The sequence below is a fragment of the Crocodylus porosus genome, unplaced genomic scaffold (assembly GCF_001723895.1).
Source record: "Crocodylus porosus isolate Cpor-Errol unplaced genomic scaffold, CroPor_comp1, whole genome shotgun sequence".
Lineage (NCBI taxonomy): Eukaryota > Metazoa > Chordata > Crocodylia > Crocodylidae > Crocodylus > Crocodylus porosus.
Genome location: NW_017728951.1, coordinates 29,123,089 through 29,141,807, shown reverse-complemented (window position 1 = coordinate 29,141,807; position 18,719 = coordinate 29,123,089). Strand labels below are relative to the sequence as shown.

Here is an 18,719-nt window from a genome sequence, read left to right as displayed (position 1 = left end):
CTTCCTGCCCTTTGGGCAGGGGGCTGGACTCGATGATCTCCCGAGGTCCCTTCCAGCCCTAATGTCTATGAAATCTATGAAACAGAAGAAAATGGATGATGCCTAAAAACCTGAAATATTAATGCCTTTTTTATTTCAGGCTTCCCAAATAAGGGCAGCAACTATATGACGAGTGCAGTTGGAAGCAGAGACAGGAAAATAGACAAACAGCCTACAGTGGCGGAAGAACAGGTTATAGATAACTTAGAGAAGTTAGATGCTTTAAAGTCAGCAGGGCTGGATGGGATGCACCCAAGGACCTGAAAGACCTGGCTGGGGTAATTTTACAGCCATTGGCTATCCTCTTTGAGAACTTGTGGAGGTTGGATGAGGTCCCAGATTATTGGAAAAGGGCAACTGTAGTTCCCACTGTTCAGAAAGGGAAGGAGGATCCAGGGAAATAAAGACAAGTCAGCCTGAATTCTACTCTTGGAAAGATCATGAAGCAGGTCCTCAAGAAATCTACTGCAAAACACCTGGAAAAGAACAAGGTGACCAGAAACTGCCAACATGCCACCAGCTTTACTAACAAGTCATGCTGACCAACCTGATTTACTTATATAAGGTGACAGACTGCAGATGGGGGCAGAGCAGTAGATGTGATATTTAGCAAAACTTTTTAACACTGTCCCTCATGACATTCTCATTCACAAACTAAGAAAATACAGATTAGATCAAAGTACTCTAAGGTACATAACTGGTTGGATCATTGTACTCAATGAACAGGTCACCAATGACTTACTGTCTAGGTATCAAGGAGGTTTCAAGTGGGATTCTTCAGGGGTCTATCTTGTGTCCAGTATTGTTTAGTATTTTCAATAATGATTTAGATGATGGGACTGACTGCATGCTTAACAAATTTGCAGACAACACCAAGTTGGGTAGAGTTGTAGACACTCTGGAGGCCTATGATCCAGAATGACCTGGAAGAATTAGAAAAATGGTCTGCAATTGATCAGATGAGATTCAACACAGACAAATGCAAAGTCCTGCACTAGGGATGGAATAATTGCATTCACAAGTGGGGATTGAGCAGCTAGGCTGCAGTACTGCAGAGAAAGACCTGCAGGTTACAGTAGACCACAAGCTGAATACAAGAGAACAGTGTACTCTAGCTTCAAAAACCAAACAGCATCCTGGATGTTAATAGAAGTTTCACTTGCAGATCAAGGGAAATGATTCTTCTACTCTGTTCAGCACTGATAAGCCTTATGTGGGGTACTATGTCCAGTTTTGGGCTCCACACTTCAAGAAATGTGGACAGATTGGAAGGAGAGCAACAAAAAGGATTAGAGACCTCAGAGGCAACATTTATAAGGAAAAATCTCAAAGAACTAGGGTTATTTAGTCTGGAGAAGTTAAGATTGAGGGGGAATTTGATAAAAGTTTTTAAGTATCTGAAGGGCAATTGCAGAGAAGATAGAGATGGGCTTTTCTCAGAAGTTGTAGGGGACAAGACAGGACTAGAAGTAATGGACTCAAGCTGCAGCAGGGGAAATTTAGGCTGGATATTAGGAGGAATTCTCTGACTGTGAGGGTGGTCAAGCCTTGGAACAGGCTACTGAGAGATGTCATGGAATCTCCATTCCTAGAAATTTTCAAAAGCAGTTCAAAACAGACATTTGACTGGGTTCAGTCAAGGAAGATCCTGCCTTGAGCAGGGGCCTGGACTGGATGACCTCATGAAGGCCTTCTTAGCCCTATATTCCTATGATCTTAAAAGGCATTAAATAGGACATTAAGATTCTAGTACTCTAACATATGTGAAAATGAATTCAAGTATATTTTGCAAATATTGCAAGTTTTACTATTGAATCCATTTATTAATAAGGTGACTGTCTGTTACGGAGAACACTGAAATATTTTATAGGAAGGATCTCTAGCAAACCATTACCTATACTAGGGGGATGAAAGATCTGGCACACAGGACTCCTAAGGGGCTGGAAATTCAGCCCGTCTCCCCAGTTTCCAGCTACAGAGCCTTGTTGGGGATGTCAGTGGCTGGGATCCATGCCAGCAGCTCTGGTGGGTTTGACACCTCTGACTAATACAATAAGCAAATGAAATCTAACACTTTTTGGGGTATGTTGTCAACTGTGTGTTTCTGTATTTACTCAAATTTTAAGACAAGGTTTCCCCCCTATTTATCATGCAGAAAAACTCATCTTAGAATCACATACAAGAATGGTAGGGAGACAGGCAGCTGCTGTAGCTTAGGTTCCAGCCCCTACTGGGGGCCATGTCCACAGATGCTGCCTATGCCTCATCCCTCCCAACCACTACCTCTGCACCCCATCTCCCCCCACCCCCCCAGTCTCTGATTCCCCACCCGCCCATCTCTTTTTCCCCCTCCCCATTACCCTTTCTCCATGGCAGCCTGGGGCACTAAGCATGACCCAGCCCAGCACTGTAGTAACAGCACATGGCGTGCATGGCTGCTAAGGCGGCTGGGCTAGGGCCTTGCTCAGTAAACCAGGCTAAAACACAGATAGAACCTGCTGGTGTAGAGCAAGGCTAAGGGGTGGGACTGGAAAACAGGAAGCAGAGAAGCTGAGGGGGAAGGGTGAAAGGGGGAGTAGAGAGGTTAGGGGGAGGGGGAAGCGCAGAGGCAGAAACAGAAGCAGGGGGTCTGAGGCTCAGGGGGGGCAGGCACAAGCTGGAGGCAAGCTGCTTGACCTCCCCATACCACTTACCTCCTTGTAGCAGTGAGGGGGATGAATTAAAAAGACTTAGCACTCCAATAATTAGTTTCTATACATGGAAAATTACAATAAAATTATAGATAGTCCATGTATAGAATCTAATTTCAGTCATCTTAGATTTGAGTAAATATTGTATTTAATAATCCTAAGGACTGATTTTGAAATGCAAACTATAAAATGAAATAAAATCAAGCATTTGGGTCTATGAACAGTTAGTGAAAATGCATAAAACTTTAATTCAAAGTTATTTAGCCTTCCAACTCAGGATAGCACAAAATGCCTGAAATTGGGTTGTGGAGGTCACAATATCCCAACTTCTAGATCTTGGTGTTACAAACCTTTCAGTAGGTTAAAGGGTAAAATGCTAGCCAATAGCATATTATCCTTAATTTCACTGAATAATTTGACAAGGATTAGCGCTTCCTATTTGGCTCTTAGTGAGGGATGTACTACCACAGCTTAGCTTCCTGCTGTAACAGCAAAAGAATACCTCACCTGTCTGAAGACCATTCAGGTGGCAAGTCATTATGGGCTGGACGGTCATGAAAAGGACGTAACCTTTGTCCATGTCCCTTATTAGTGTAATCAAAATTGTTCAACTGCTGCTGCTCTTGTAGATCATCATATGGCTGATGATCATGAAAAGGTCGGTATCTTTGTCCAGGCCCTTTATTATCATAATCTTTTAACTGCATTTCCTTCTGCAAGTCACTGCAAGGCTGGTGATCATGAAAAGGTCTCAGTCTTTGCCCATGAACCCTGTTAACAAATTCAAAATCTCCCAGCTGCATCTGTGGTTGTAAATCATCATGTGATTCGTATTCACGAAAAGGTCTCAATCTCTGATGAGGCCCCTTGTTGATGAAATCTAAATCTTTCAGTTGCATCTGTGGTTGAAACTCATCATGTGACTGATGGTCATGGAAAGGCCTTTGCCTCTGGCCACGACCCCTGTTGACAAAATCAAAGTCTTTTGGCTGCATGTCTCCTTGCAAGTCACTGTGAGAGGCATGGTCAGGAAAGGTTCTTTGCCTTTGTCCACGGCCCCTATTAAATTCAAAGTCTCTTGACTGCCTGTCTGCCTGCAGGTCATCATAAGACTGGTGGCCATGAAAAGGTCTCAGTCGTTGTCCAGGTCCCTTGTTACAGAAATCTAATTCCTTCAGCTGCATTTCTTCTGGATAATCATCATAAAATTGGTGGTCAGGAAAAGGTCTTATCCTTTGCCCAGGTCCCCTGTTGTAGTCCCAATTTCTCATTTGCATTGGGGCTCGTAAGTCATCCTGAGACTGGTGATCAGGAAATGGTCTTCGTCTTTGTCCAGGTCCTTTGTTAATGAAATCAAAATCTCTCAACTGTAACTGCCCTTGCAAATCATCATGAGAGTGGTCATCATAAATTCGTAATCTTTTCCCAGGTCTGCAAAAAGAACTGATGTGTTAAATAGCATCTTTATAATATATGAGTATAAATACTTTAACTCCTCCAAAAAAAGATTTTTTTTACTTTAACTTTCCAATTAGATTAATTGGAGAAACAACCAGATGACAAGAAAAATTACAACAAACATCCACCACAATTCACTAGCCTTAGAGAGAGGTAAACATAAACTGGCCTCCAAGGAAAAAATTAAAATAAAAAAATCACCACTGTACTGAAATGTTATGGAAAAGCAGAATTAAGTAATCCCTTTAAAAAAAAACAAAAAAAAAAACCAAACAAAAAAACCAAACAACACAAAGAACATGATAAGTTTTGTACCATAAAAATTTTCCCAGTGAACCCAAGTTCTTATTCCCTTTTAAAGGTAGACATTCTATCAAAGCATGCCTTTCATAGTTTCATAGCTGTTAGGGGCTGGAAGGGAATTTACAGATTATCACATCCAGCCCCCCTGTACTTGGGCCTTCATCTTCTTACCACAATTTAACATTTTTATAAATATATTTTGAATGAAGACCTCTTTTATGACTGCAGCCTCACTGGCAAGATGTAGGATACTTTCAGTGTTTTAAAACAAGTCTCAATTTAGTTAAGTCTAATTGGTATCTCTCTATTTACCAGTTTACTAGTCCCGAGTTAGTTATCTTTCATGGTACACAGTTTTAAAAATGACACATTTGTCAGTTACCCATGGAAATCTTCGTTTGGAAACCTATCTACAGGTCCTTCCATCACAATTGGTGGGGGCATAATATCATCAGAATCCCATACATCCATTCCAAGGTTACTAGGAAAAATAAAAACATTTGATTACAAATTTCCTTATAAAAATAGAACCAAGAGAAATAATATACAGTAAATCCTCCTTTAACCGGCAATTTACAAGCTGGTTTTATTAACTGGAATGCCTGCTTGTAAGGTATAGTGAAACTGGAAGTGCCCACCGAGGCACTTCTGGTTTTGCTGAGCCCCCACGGCCCAGGGCAAAGCAGCCTGTGCTGCTGAGCCACCATGGCCCAAAGCATAGCAGGCTGTGCAGGGCCCTGTGCAGGGCGCATGGGAGGGTCAGTGATGCTGCTGGAGGGGTGGTGATGCCTTGGACACGGTGGCCTGAACAGGCAAAGACACCTGTTTGGGCCTCTCAATTACCCGGCATATTTTGTTATCCAGCACCCCTCATTCTCCATGGGTGACAGATAACAAAGCTTTTATTGTACATAAAAATTTATCCAGCTGCAAAAAACAAAGAGTTCAGGGAATGTTGGCTTAATAGTCACACTGTATGCCAGCTGATGAATATTTTTCCCCTTAATACAAGGGCTGGAAAAACTGTTCTAACCAATGGCTTGAAATAACCTAGCTCCAATCTGGCACAGGCCAGGTGGCTTTGGCAGCATGTCCAGAGCAGCAGGAGGGGATGTCTGCATCCACACTGTGGCCAGGTGCTGCTACTACTTCTCTCCCCCTGCCTGTGTTATAGGGGCAGCTCTGAGCTGGCTGGAAGCCAAGTTGGGACCAAGCAACTGGAAGCTGTGTCCACATTGCTGCCATTTGTCCTCCTCCTCCTGACTACCCCCACCCCTTCCCCTCACCTCCCTTAACTGCAGCACAGGCACAGTTGGAAGTTGCTCAGACCCACTTGGTTCCCCACTGGCTGGAAGCTGTGCATACACCGCAGGCAAAAGCAAGGCCTGGGAGAAAACAGCAGCAGCAGCGTCGGCATAGCATCTAGTTGTCCAGCCCTAGCGCAGCTCCTCACTGCCTAGCCCCAGCACAGGTGCAGGCGGAGGTAAAACCCTCTGGCTCTGCAGGCCAGATCTGGTCCATAGACTGTATGTTGCCAACCCCTGCCTTAGGAGACTGACAGAAAGTAAAAAAAGAAGAGAAGGGAGGGGGGGCAGAAATTCAACAACAGCAATGCGATCATTTGGCAATTGGGATAAAAGAATTTCAAGTTGTTCCTCAACCATCTTACTCTAGAATAGACAAAATAATTAGTGGTATAGAAATGTTTACCATGGTAGCACAAGAACAAGAAACATTCAATGAAACTGAAAGCCTAAAAAGTAAAAAAAAAAAATTAACAATCCTTCTCATCTACAAACTCAGAAGATAAACTTAAAGTAAACTGCACTTCATGCAATTAATATCAAAAGTCTTAAGAGATACACACTGTCTACTAAAAAAAGATTAGTTTTGGCTTACCAGGATAAAACAACAGCATTTAAAACTGAAACTTAACCTTGCAAATGCAAGTAATATTTTCAGATACAAAATTAAAAGCCTCTGCTTACCTTCTCATAGGTTGAGTTCTGAGATCTGCAAGATATACTAGACCATCCATACGATGGCCTCGAGCTTCACCAAAAGCTATAGGAAATATTGAAAAAAATAAGTGTGTGTAGTTAAATCTGCTTAGAATCCAGCTGCCAAAAAATGTAGTCACTTTCTATACTTTAGGATGGTAAACTACAGCAAACTGACATTTTTGGAGCAAACTACATTACAACTGTAACTACAGTAGTTATGTGGCTGCTCAAATATTAGAAAACCACTAAAATAAATTAGGTATTAAAGGAGGGAAAACAAATTAGGTATTGAAGGAGGGAAACCTCTCAAGATGGTGAAAGCCTGATGATACTCAAGTACTACCTACAACAGAAGCTGCAACAAGATGCATTTTTTGTGGAAACCCATAAAAGAGAGAACTATAAAGGGCCTGTCACAGAACAGCTGTAGACACAAAGCCTTAAGTTTAATGAAGATATATAAAATACCTTGAATTGCTGTCTCTGGATCCCAACCTTCAACATCAATAAGGTATCTGAGGAAGAAATGGTTGATTATTCCTCCAAAAAGTTTGGTTATGATTGATGGAAATATACTACTCTAATGAAAACATTTACTTGAGTTTTTGTGGAATACTTACCTACATATAAGGTAACCAGTTCTATTAATTCCATTAGTACAATGAACTCCAATGAGTTTATCTGTTTAAAAAGGTAAATGTGAAAAATTAAATTACTTAAGAGTTAATGCAAAATTGAAAGTATCCATGTTTTTCCAGTAAAACAGCTTTAGTTAACAGGTTTTACAAAATGATTAATAGAAAGCCTGTATGAGAGGAGCAGAAGGGTGTATGTCTAGAATGTGTGCTTCCTGCTGAGGTGTAGCAGCAGTTAATACAATGCTTCCCAACCTAAGAGGCTCTAGATTAGCTCAGCAGAACGCAGGAAAAGATGAGAAAATGGTAGTAAGAAAGGCTGCACAACTAATATAGTTATAATCCACAAGACAGCACAAGAAATTGAGTAAGGTAATTAGAACAAGACATGACCGACTTTGAGGGCAAAATTTAAAACAATCACTAAAATTACAGGCAACCACAGAGAGTTCACTTGCAGTCTACAAAGTCCTTACAAAAGCAAAAACACTAGAGTCAGCCTATCTAATGGTAATTAAATGCAATACTAGAAGATTTTAAGTACTGTAAGGCTGGAAATATCACGTCACTAAAACCACATCCACTGCTAGCTCTTCCTTCACATGCTGTATCCAGGTATGGCCTCTGACCTCTAATGGTTCTATACCCAGGTCCTGGTCTGGTTTTGTGGGTAACATGTCCCTGCCAAAGACAGCCAGGTGGAAAGCTGGCAGCTGGTCACCTCTTAGATTCCTTCTGTCCCCTGTCAGCGTTGTTCTTCACCTTTACTGTTGGGGGTTTCAGAAGTAGAGCACTGTCTTCTATTTCACTGACAGAAGAAGCAAAGCCCAAAGGCTGGAAGCATCAAGGCCACTGCCCTCAAAAAGAAAACAAAGTTGACACTTCTCCCCAGGGGATGGTCCAGTCAGCAGCTGGATGCCTCCTATTGTCTCAGGAGGTCTGTTGCCTACTAGGAGCTTAATTCAAAGTTATTATAGAAAAGGTGGCAGAAGATGCATCCAGTCTTCTTACTACTAGCCCATGCAGCTGATCCACGTAGGTATTGATACTGCCAGGGGAATATGAACAGACCAAAAGTGACTCTGGGACTCTGCATGGAATTAATGTAGAAGGGATGCCATGGTGGGCATTTACTATAGATTATCAAACCAGATGAAGGCACTGGATGAGGCTTTTTCTTTAAAAAAGTGAATCACAAGACCTGGTGCTTACAGGAGACTAATTTTGTGATATCTGCTGGGCAACTAACATAGCAGTATGCAGACTGCTGAGCAGTATTATTTAAGAGTATGGTGTATAAGGGAAATAATAGACATGGCAGAGAAACCAAAGTGAAGGGGATAGCTCAATTTGCTGTTTATGGATAGTGTTGAAAATTTAAGGGTGCACAGACGGGGAAAAAGGAGGATAGGACGATTGGTTGCTCCTTAAAGAGAGATGATGTTCATGGCACAAAAATATGTTGTTATTGCAACAAGAAAGAAGGATTTGAAGGGCAGTAAGTGCCTGGTTGGGCTTATTACTGAACTCTTAAAGGACTTGAAGCTTAAAAAGGATCTCATAAAAAGTAGAAACTTGGCCATGTTATTAAGGATGAATGTAAGAGGCATGCAGCTAGCAAAGGTCATAAAAGGCAATAAAAACATTCTATAAGTATGTTAGAAGCAAGAGGGAGATCAAAAAAAACAGTGAATGTTTCTCACTGACTGGAGAGGAGTCTAATAATGGACAATGGATGAAGTATTTAATGGCTTTTTACTTTAGTCTTAAATGGTCAGCTCTCAGGTGAAAATTGAAAGTATCCATGTGTTTCACATCGAATTTCATTTAGCGTCGAAACAGCTGTTCTGTTCCACTGAAACAGAAAGGCTGTTTCAACGCTGTTTCAAATTTCACCGGGAATGGGAAGTCAGCCCAGCTGGGCTGCTTCCCAGTCCCCCATGCTGGATCGTGCCGGGTGGGGAAAGCAGCCCACCTGGGCTGCCTCGCCACATCTGGTACGATCTAGCATGGGGCGGGGGGGAGACCGGGCAGCAGCCCAGCTGGGCTGACTTGCCGGCCCGTCAGATTTTGTGCTGGGGATGGGAAGTCAGCCCAGCTGCACTGACTTCCCATCCCCAGCCTATGGTTGAAACACTTTGACCAGCCTTGTTTTGTTTCAACAACCTTTTTTTCATTCCAATTTTGCTGTTTCGACCTCGAAATTGATCAAAACGGTGTCAAAATGAAATGGCTGGCAAAATCTCGCACAGCCCTAATGATAAACCTTACTAATGACAATGAACGGCAAAGTAAAGTAGTACTTGATTTTTCAAACTACAAGAAAGTCTTGCATAGCATATGCAGAACAATTCTAGTAGCTCCCAAACTGTGGTTTATGGACCGTAAGTGGGTCTGTGAACCTTCAGCTGGTCACATGGTCCTATATCATCTTGTTTGTACCTGTTACATCACATTAAATATATATAAAAATATACCACTTCTAGGAAGGTAGTCCATGTAAACAATGCAGTAACTGATAAAGGGATACCATAATTACAAAAAGGATGGAAGGTAGTTCCCAAAATGTAAGGTAAAAAACTGGACCATACTATGAGAAAAATATATGAAACCTGATTTACAAAACTGAACATCTGTTGTGATTAATAAATCATATAGTTGATACTGAAACAATATTTTGGCCTTTATAACATTAAAAATGTTAATTACCATTTCCTGCATTTTCCCAAAGAAACTTTCTGACCCATTTTTTGAATTGTAGAATAGTAGCATTATCAGGGACTTCAAGTCCAACAGTATAAAGTTTCTTATACTGCACACTTTTAGGTAAATCCTAGCAACAGAGAGAAAAAATTACAACAATCATTAAATCACCACCATAAGAGAGACTTATATATTTAGAAATACTGATGGTTCAAACACATACCTATAGCAACTGAAAACCATCATTTCATAATTATAAAGGCAAGGGTAGCCAACTTTCCTAACTCTTCTAGCCATAACCCATAATACTGGCACAACTGAAAGTTACAGGACACAACTTGAGACATACATACCTCAATGATATGTGCACAGCATTCCAGCTCAAATAAAAAATTGCTGTTAAGTAACTTCTTAGTATAAACAATAATCAAGAACTTAAAAAAAAAAAAATCAACAGCTAAATAAGAACATTATTTTTCTCTCCAATTGCTTCTTTCTTCAGGACAGTTTAAACTGCCTGAGGGACCACATGCAACTTGTGAGTGACAATAAGGCCACCCCTTGTAAGATTACCTATACTGGCAGAAGCAAAATGAACAAGGCTTGCATTAGGGAACAAGCTACTTTGTTAGTACCTCCTGGTTAGGATAAAGGCACATGAGTTGGACTAAGCAGTAAACTTTGAACTAACAGTCTAATAAGTTTTCACAAATACTATCACACTTCAGGCCTGTCACCTATATTTTTTTTTAGAATATAGACCTTTCAGAATTAACCTTTAGTAACAATGTTCCTAGCTACTCTACCTCAAAAATACATTAGGAGGACATTCAATATTAGCAGGTAACAAATTTCAAAGTGTGTAGCAAAACCCCCAGTTTTTCTTTTTTTCTTTATTTTAAACTGTATTCCCTCTCCTTCCCCAACCATTTCTGACTTTCTCTCCCTCTCTATTCCCTATAGATAAATATAAGTAAGCTAAGATGTAGGATAAGCTTTAACATATTATTTTAGGTAGTAAGTTTTATTTTTCTCTCCGCTCTTTGCAAACAAGTTCCCTGCTATTTTGATATCAATACCTACTGTTTTCTAAGTGACAATTATTATGTTTGTACTTCTTTTATATTGTGTGATTACTGTTTTAGGCCTATATATGTAAGTTAGTGTAAGCCATGTCAAGTTTCCACTTTGTATGTCAAGCCTTCATTTTGTGTCCTCTTCCCTGGGCACCCCTGTGTTGCAACTGTATAATTCATGTACCCCTCCCATGTAAATTGGCTCCCAGATGTATGAGAGCGATTGGGAATGACTGAAATACAATGGTAGCAGGCCTCTACTGAATGGCCTGTAACGACCGGGCCATCACCTCGCATTAATTCATCCAAGAACCACGGACCTCACCCAGGAACAGAGACAAGAACCCAGCTTTTGAAAGACAAAAGACCCTGCAGAACCAGCAACTCTACCATTGTATCCCACCATTACAAACACCCAAAGCTGCACATCCCTGCATGGAGCACACAGCCTCAGTACACCAGGGGCTGACCCTTGCTTGGGCATGCCTCCTGTCACTAGGGCCACACAGGGACAGACCTACTCCATCTGGACTAGCACCATGTCATACCACCTATCCACCCAGAAGCCATGCTGGTGACCCCCCTCTGGGCAACACCTGCTGGACAAAAACCCCTTTCCACCCCCTCTTCAACCAAGGACTTGGACTCTGCTTCTCTTCCAACCCCCCTGTTTGTTTGCCACTGTCTTATCCCTACTGCCTTTTCCTTTTCCACTGAGCAACCAGGTTTCTGCCTCAGTTTCTTTCCTGGCTATCTCCTCCTTGCCACCACTTATCTGCCCCTCCCAATATCTCAGCTGTCTGCCTCAGTTTCCAGCCCCAGTCTACCTTAAGTAAACCCAAGCCTCAGTTCCTCAGCTAGCTTCTCTGTAGTTCACCAGTTATAATCTCGGTTCTGGCAACTTTCACTCCCTACACTTTAACTCTCTCTAGCTCACCTGAACCTTCCCCCAAGTATCCCAGGTACCCCAAGCACACACATATACACTGTACCATCCAAGTTAGGAACTTACCTGTGTGTATGTGTAGGTGGGTTGTATGTGTGTAAACTGGTGACTGTGTATACACATACACATCATTGTGTGCATGATATACGAATCAGTGATCTGTGTCTAACTTTTGGGGTGTATGGTGTATGTGCTTGAATTGGTGATAGGTACGCACGTGTCTAGGCTGGTTTGGAGGCGTATGTGCCTGAGCTGGTAGTGTGCGTGTGTATGCACTTAATTGATTTGTGTGTTTGTATACGTGCAATTGTGTCATACCCTCCTGTCTAACAGCGTAATATTAAGATCCTGAGAGTTGGTTTGACTCCACAGGCCAACAAGTAAGTTTTTTAGAAAATATTTATCAAGGTATGTCTACCTTGTGAAATACACTCAAACAAGAGAAGAGTGAAAGAAACATTCCACTTTAAAATATTAGCATTCATCAAAAAAAGAATCCGTCTTTAGTGCAGGGGGTGTATTTTTTGTGGTATTTGTACAATGTAGCTACACTGGAGTTTTGATCAGTGATTCTGAAAGCTATAATTATATAAATATTAATATAACTATATTAGGTAAGATCAAACAAACACTCTTCCATGAGGCCACAAATGAAAACTAGCTGGGGGTAAAATTACAACATAATACACTACTTTTAGTTTTTATTGGAGACTCAATGTTCAATTGTTTATTCCAGTTCTAGATTGCTACTAAACATTATGAAATAATATGCTAAGTTAAATCTTATGCCTTTTATTCTCTTATTATTGCAATATTACCTTAACTTCATAGTATCGTGTGGTATACGTTAAGTCGATAATTAATCCAAGTTCCACATTAAGGGCTTTCATTCCACCAATAAGATCTTTTGGTGTAAATTTCTGGGTTGGTGTAAGTCTCTGGTTAATTGCCTATAATAAAGAAGTATGATTAAGATTTTGCATCACAAATTTTGATACGAATAAAAAAGTCTAAACATTATGTTATAAAATCAAGAACCAAAAGGAACAAGCATTCAAAACATTTAAGTATATAAAAAAACCTATATCAATATATTATCTGAATTCAATAAATGCACCTAGATAAATATGATGAAAAGACATAGATCTCTGATTTTATTGCATAATATTATGACTACACTGATAAGTCAGAAAAACAATGTAGGAGCAGTTTAACCTTTACGCACAACAATTATAAATCTCACTGTTAATCACTTCTTTCAATTAAAAATACTGCGAAGTGATACATATAGCAATTTAAAAAAAAGAACAATTTTGAAAATAGTAGTCTAAATTAACATTGATAGCAGTAAATCAGATACAACTAACATATTATCCACTTGCCTTGCAAAAATCCCCATTTATCAGTTGATCCTACATAATGACTGTTTTCTTGTTGACATTTCTCCCTGCATAGTTTGGGCAGACACTTTTATCCCTGTATATTCCTTTTCTTCACCTCTGTCACTCAAGTTATGAGATACTACATTTAAATTTATCATATAGTAGTAGGAGCAATTATATAAATAATCATACAGCTACTAAGCTGCAGGCTAGCAAGTAAAGAGTAGTTAATTTTCTTGTCAGGAACCATAGAAAAAAAATATTATTCTCTCAACAGTAGCTGCAGTTCTTCATAGGAGTTCCTCTCTACTTGTGCATATACTTCATGTATACAAGACTGGGTTTTTTCTGAATATCAACATCCATTGTGGTTCCTCCTGTGCCCTGAATGTCTTTGCAATGCTTACAAAGGATAAAAGGAGCAGTGCCTCAACTGTCACCCAGTTCCTTTGCCACCAAGAATCGCAAATCTGTAGGACACAGGATTAGTTGAAAGGAGAAACAGTTACCATAGTGTAGATAACTTTTTTCTTCCTCAAGTGCAATTGTCCACATAGATTCCACCCCAGGGGATAAGCCCTTAGTTCAAGTCTGGAGATGGGAAAAAGACTCCCAAAAAGAGTACTTTAAAAGAGTGACTGCAAGAGTACTACCAAAGCTGGTTTGTGATTATAAAATCTGAGCAAAGGAATAATAGAGAAGAAAACATAAATACAGCATGAAGTAGGCAGCATGGGTCTAGGGTCATGTGGCTGCACACATCCGTGTGGAGCAGCAAGCATTTGGACAGTGTGGAGCGGGGGGCATGAATTGGCAAGGACCCAGGGTTCGTGGCAGCTGGTGCAGGTTCTCGATGCTGTGCTGACTCATGCCCCTCGCACTGCCAAATGGCCAGAATTCCACGCTGCTGCCTGAATGGGGCTCTGAGCAAATTACAAGCCCCATGTTCCACCTGCTGTCCAACAGTGCAGATTTCTAGCTAGGCAGCAGCATGGAGATGGGGGTGTGTGGTTGCACAGAGCTACATTTGGGCACCAGTGAGGAGTCAGGGAGCAACAGCTGATAGTCATGTCCACTGGGGTCCAGAGAACCCAAATTCTGCACTGCTGTACTTTGGATAGTCCACAGGACAACTGATGGGCTGGATACAACATTCTTTCTGTGAATGATAACCCTTTCTGTGAACAGTTTCGGAGAGGAGAAGAATGGCTTTTAGCTGCAGGGAGCTAGCAGCTGGATAGGTTGGCTGAGATAAAGATATCTGAGAGTATCTTGTGGCAAATCACAACAATGGATCTTATTTAAATACGGAGTATGGAGGTCCGGTCATGAGAACTTGGATTTCTCCCCTAATAATCCCTAGAGTTTTCATTGAAAGATGACAGGTTGGCAAGAGTGCAAAGGCAGATTCTATTTATTCAGAGCTAAGGTGATATCCTGGGAAAGGGGAAGCTTCCTCTCAGGCAAAAACTTCAAAAAATCTACATACAATATGGTGAAAGGCAAGGTGTCAAAGCAGATAGATTAACAGATGAATCAGGCAAGAGCCATATCTGTGGGCCAATGCTGTATTCTATATTTTTGCAATCAGGGCTCATGGACAGAGGTGATATCTTTTATTAGACCAACAATGTTCTGTATTTTTGTTTATTTGTTTTTGAGAAAAACAGGTATCAAGAGGAAATCATAGAAGAATTCTAAACTCCATGGAGGTAGGAGAAAATTGTTGAAAATTGTAAACCAGTTTCACATTCCCTTTTAGAATGAAACATGAAATATCTATTTCTGATATGGGTAGCAAAAGCCTTCAAAGTGCCAGGCAAACCAAGTAAAGGAATGTGTCAAAGACAACTATGTTGTTGACAATTTTTGATTCTCTGAAAATTCCAAGGTAGGTCTTGCTTGATTTTTTTTGTAGACTGAATAGGTGGATCCCTACCAAAGGAATGTGATGGAGCACACTAATTCCAAAGACATGCTGTCCCTTGACAAAATGAGAAAGTTTGTTTATGCACACATACCTGTTGACACAGTATATCACATTAGCATTGTCTGTCCAAATTTGAATGGTGAAACCTCAAAGAGTGGGCAGAAAAACCTTGTAAGCAATCATATAGACCCGAGTTTCAGTATACCTGTGGCATAGCTTCTTACACAGATCATAAGCCCAGAGTTTTGAAATGGCCAAGATGAGTTTCCCATGTTGGAAAATGAGGATAGATGGGTGCGGACATGCCACTGTGCTCTGTGGAAGACACAGCAAAGGCACAGACCTTTTCCCACCATAGATTATGCAATCCCAATTAGGGCACTGGGACTATGTGAAAGAATTAATGCTATATCAAGTAAAAGCAGAGGAACAGAGATCATGCCCTTAGAGATCATACCCATCCACCACTATGAATTTCAGCATGGAAAACTTTTGTATAAGTTTATTTGGTACTGCAGTGTCTGCCACTGCTATGAAAGGCTGCAGCTGATACCAGGAAAAGACCAATAGCAATGAAGAGAATCATACTGAAGATTTGCTACCCAGTTCATATCCGCCTACAGAAAGAAGGAACCAAATGCTAGCTGAGGTTCCTTAGGACCTTCTGCTACAGCAGTTGTGAGTTCATATGAGGTGCAAGCCTGGCCCCTACTGCACACTGCAATACAAAAAGAAGTCAATTTTCTACACATGGAGCACACGCATAACTAGAGTGGAATATATGTGTGGACAAACAATGGAAGAAAGATATCTAGTTTTATAGAGCTGTTAAGCTCATACATGAAAAGGCCAGTTAACCCTCCCCCCCCCCAAAAAAAACCAAAAACAAACAAAACAACCCAAAAAAACCCCCTAAACCCAAACACCATAAGCTTTCTTTCCCTGCATAACTGAAGCACTGTTTTATCAGGCTTTAAGTGAAGGTTAAAAAAATGTTGTCAAATATGCAAATTCTTTAATATATCCACGACGTATTAAATCTAGATCAATGACTGCCTCTACCCTCAAGTTTTTAAAGGCACAAGATTAAAATGGAAATGTATACTTGTTAGAATCCAATGAAGGCATCAAACCTGATTAGAGGCCAGTTAGGCAAAAATTTTTTTTTTAATAGAATACTTTTCCCCAGACCTATGAAATCAGTAACAGGTGAGACAGAGACACACATCTGTATGTACCTTTTCAAAGGGGGCCTTAATCTATAATTCATGCTAAATTAATGTTGGGCTTTTCTGTCAAGTAGACAGTTATTTAATTATAAAAACCACCAGTCTTAGGAATCTTTTTATAGCAGTTTCAGGAAATAACAAAGATGAAACTGGTTTGAGACTTAACTGATATTTCAGAAACACTGTAATCAATGAATTAATATTTGAAGTGAACAGTGCCAATTGGCTAGAGAGATGGATATGATTTATAAGATAATAAGTGTATTGAAATATCAGTATTAACTCTGTAAAAAAGGAATTATGGGCTTATGGAATATTATATGGGAAGCCTGCTAGTAAAGGACAACATAATAAATAATTTGAATGCAAAAGAATTTAACTGATCTTTATTTCAGGTCTAGTCTGCAGTTTGTATGACAATGTTATTTTCCATCCATTTTTCTGCTGCTACCGGTACAGATTTACTGAAACAGCATTTTTAGACATACCCCTTTTAAAGGCACTTTGAATGCAATAAATCTAGTTCCTGGTATGGGCTGTCCAACTGGTGTCAAACTCCGCCATCTGTCAAAAAAACACAACAACATAGTTTCCTGAATTGTTTAATGCTTTGAAACTACACTTACTTGATACAAAAGACTGCATTCCCACATAAAACAAACCAACACTATTTTGGCATAAAGCTTCTTCTTCTGCAAAATAATCTTTCCTCAGCTGAAGTACAAAATGGTACTAACCTCTCTGGCTAGGATATAAATATCAAGATATATGAAATGTCTTATAAACATCAATTTCTATTACTCCCAGATGAGAAGGATACAAATGGTTTCTAGTTTTCCATAATCCATCAACATATTCATGTTCAGATTAAAATTAAAAATCAGTATCCAGTGGTTTAACTGAGCACCAAAGCAAATTATTCCAGTTTTCTTAAGCGTTCAACACCTATTGTTTGAAAATCTAGCCCCTTCATTAAAGTGCAAAATCAGAGCTGAGAACCTTAAAAATGTGTCTTTTTAAGCACTCTTAAATTATTTCTCTTTAAATAAGCGGGGGGAAAAGTTTTCTATCATCGCTGTGGAAACATTTCTTGTTTTGTTTCAATATTACACGTTTTAATAATGTTAATAATTAACCTTTTACTGGGAGAGGGGAACAGGAAACGAGACGCTCAAGAGATGCTGAAAGCAAATCAGGAGTATTATTTAGGAGAGTTAAAATACAGAATTAACACTTCTCAGACCAAAGATGTTTCATAACACCACAACTATGGAAACTGCATATAGAAGAGTTAGCTCTCCATATTTAATCCTGCAACCAGAGCTTCCTTATAAAACTGATCTTCATCCTCCTAAAAAACTCAACACAAGAAACAAACACATTTTTGATTACGTTTAGAAGGCGAAAAAATGTTCTCAAATTTCAAACTGCATGAAATGGTAAAAACAAGACATTTGAAGTAGTTTTTTCCCTTGCCTTAACAGCTTAAAAATAGGAAGGTTACGTTAAAAAAAAAAAAAGTACGTAACTTTAAAGCCAATACCTCATGTTTTTAGACAGCACTATTACTGATAGGCCAAAAGGAAAAAGATAATGTCTGATGGAGAAATCCTAAAGTTGGAGCGGTTTTTTTTAGTATTTTGGTGAAAATGTTTCAATTTGACCAAGTTGCAAGCCTTTGAAAATCATCTTTGCATGTCCTTTGTACATGCATATTCAGAATGAGTTGTTAAGATACAGACCACATGCCACACATGTAGGTTTTATGAAGCTATACAGTAAACTCAAATTCTGAACCCCTTGAACAAAGAGATACTTTAAGGGGTTTGGTAATAGGGATATTCATGACAGGTTACATGACTTACTAGACTCTACACCAGAATTACACAGTGGAGACAGGAATTGCTTGCTATACATAAATGCAGAAATCTGGGATTTAGTGGGTTAAACTTATTCTGACACTTGAGAGAAGAATATGGAGAATGAAGTCACTTGCACTTACTTAGCTAGATGCAAAGTTCCTCTAGAACTGAAGTAAGAAAAAGACTGGGAGACTGGCTGACAGCAGCCTGCTGTTCAACCATCAAAAACCCACTGGCTTCCACATACATAAAACAGGCATTATAATCCCTACCTCTTTTTCTCAAAGGTACTATATTAAAAAAAAACATGTCATCAATCTCTCTAAATGGCATTGTGGTATAGTTGACTAGGCCATGATTTGAAACCATGCTCTGTTGTATCACTTAGGCTCCGGAGCGGTGAGAGACGCGCGGGTGAAGCCCGCTGCGCCCCCACTCCCCCGAAGCCCCCCAGACACCCCCT

The 18,719-nt window shown here is 40.0% G+C and overlaps 1 protein-coding gene across 2 annotated transcripts in view; it reads right to left on the bottom strand.

The window, feature by feature from the left end:
• Positions 1-18,719, bottom strand: part of DUSP11 (dual specificity phosphatase 11) — a 44,164-nt gene that overhangs the window by 5,792 nt on the left and 19,653 nt on the right. The window contains exons 2-10 of one of the 2 annotated variants that reach the window (XM_019555902.1): positions 17,531-17,575; positions 16,883-16,958; positions 12,672-12,803; positions 9,838-9,961; positions 7,114-7,174; positions 6,962-7,008; positions 6,479-6,554; positions 4,873-4,971; positions 3,237-4,160 (exon numbers count right to left, since the gene is read on the bottom strand). In XM_019555902.1, coding sequence (XP_019411447.1) covers positions 3,237-4,160; positions 4,873-4,971; positions 6,479-6,554; positions 6,962-7,008; positions 7,114-7,174; positions 9,838-9,961; positions 12,672-12,743 — 1,403 coding nt within the window. In that variant the 5' untranslated portion in view covers positions 12,744-12,803; positions 16,883-16,958; positions 17,531-17,575. The remainder of the gene's footprint in view (positions 1-3,236; positions 4,161-4,872; positions 4,972-6,478; positions 6,555-6,961; positions 7,009-7,113; positions 7,175-9,837; positions 9,962-12,671; positions 12,804-16,882; positions 16,959-17,530; positions 17,576-18,719) is intronic. The other variant, XM_019555901.1, reaches the window with a different exon arrangement.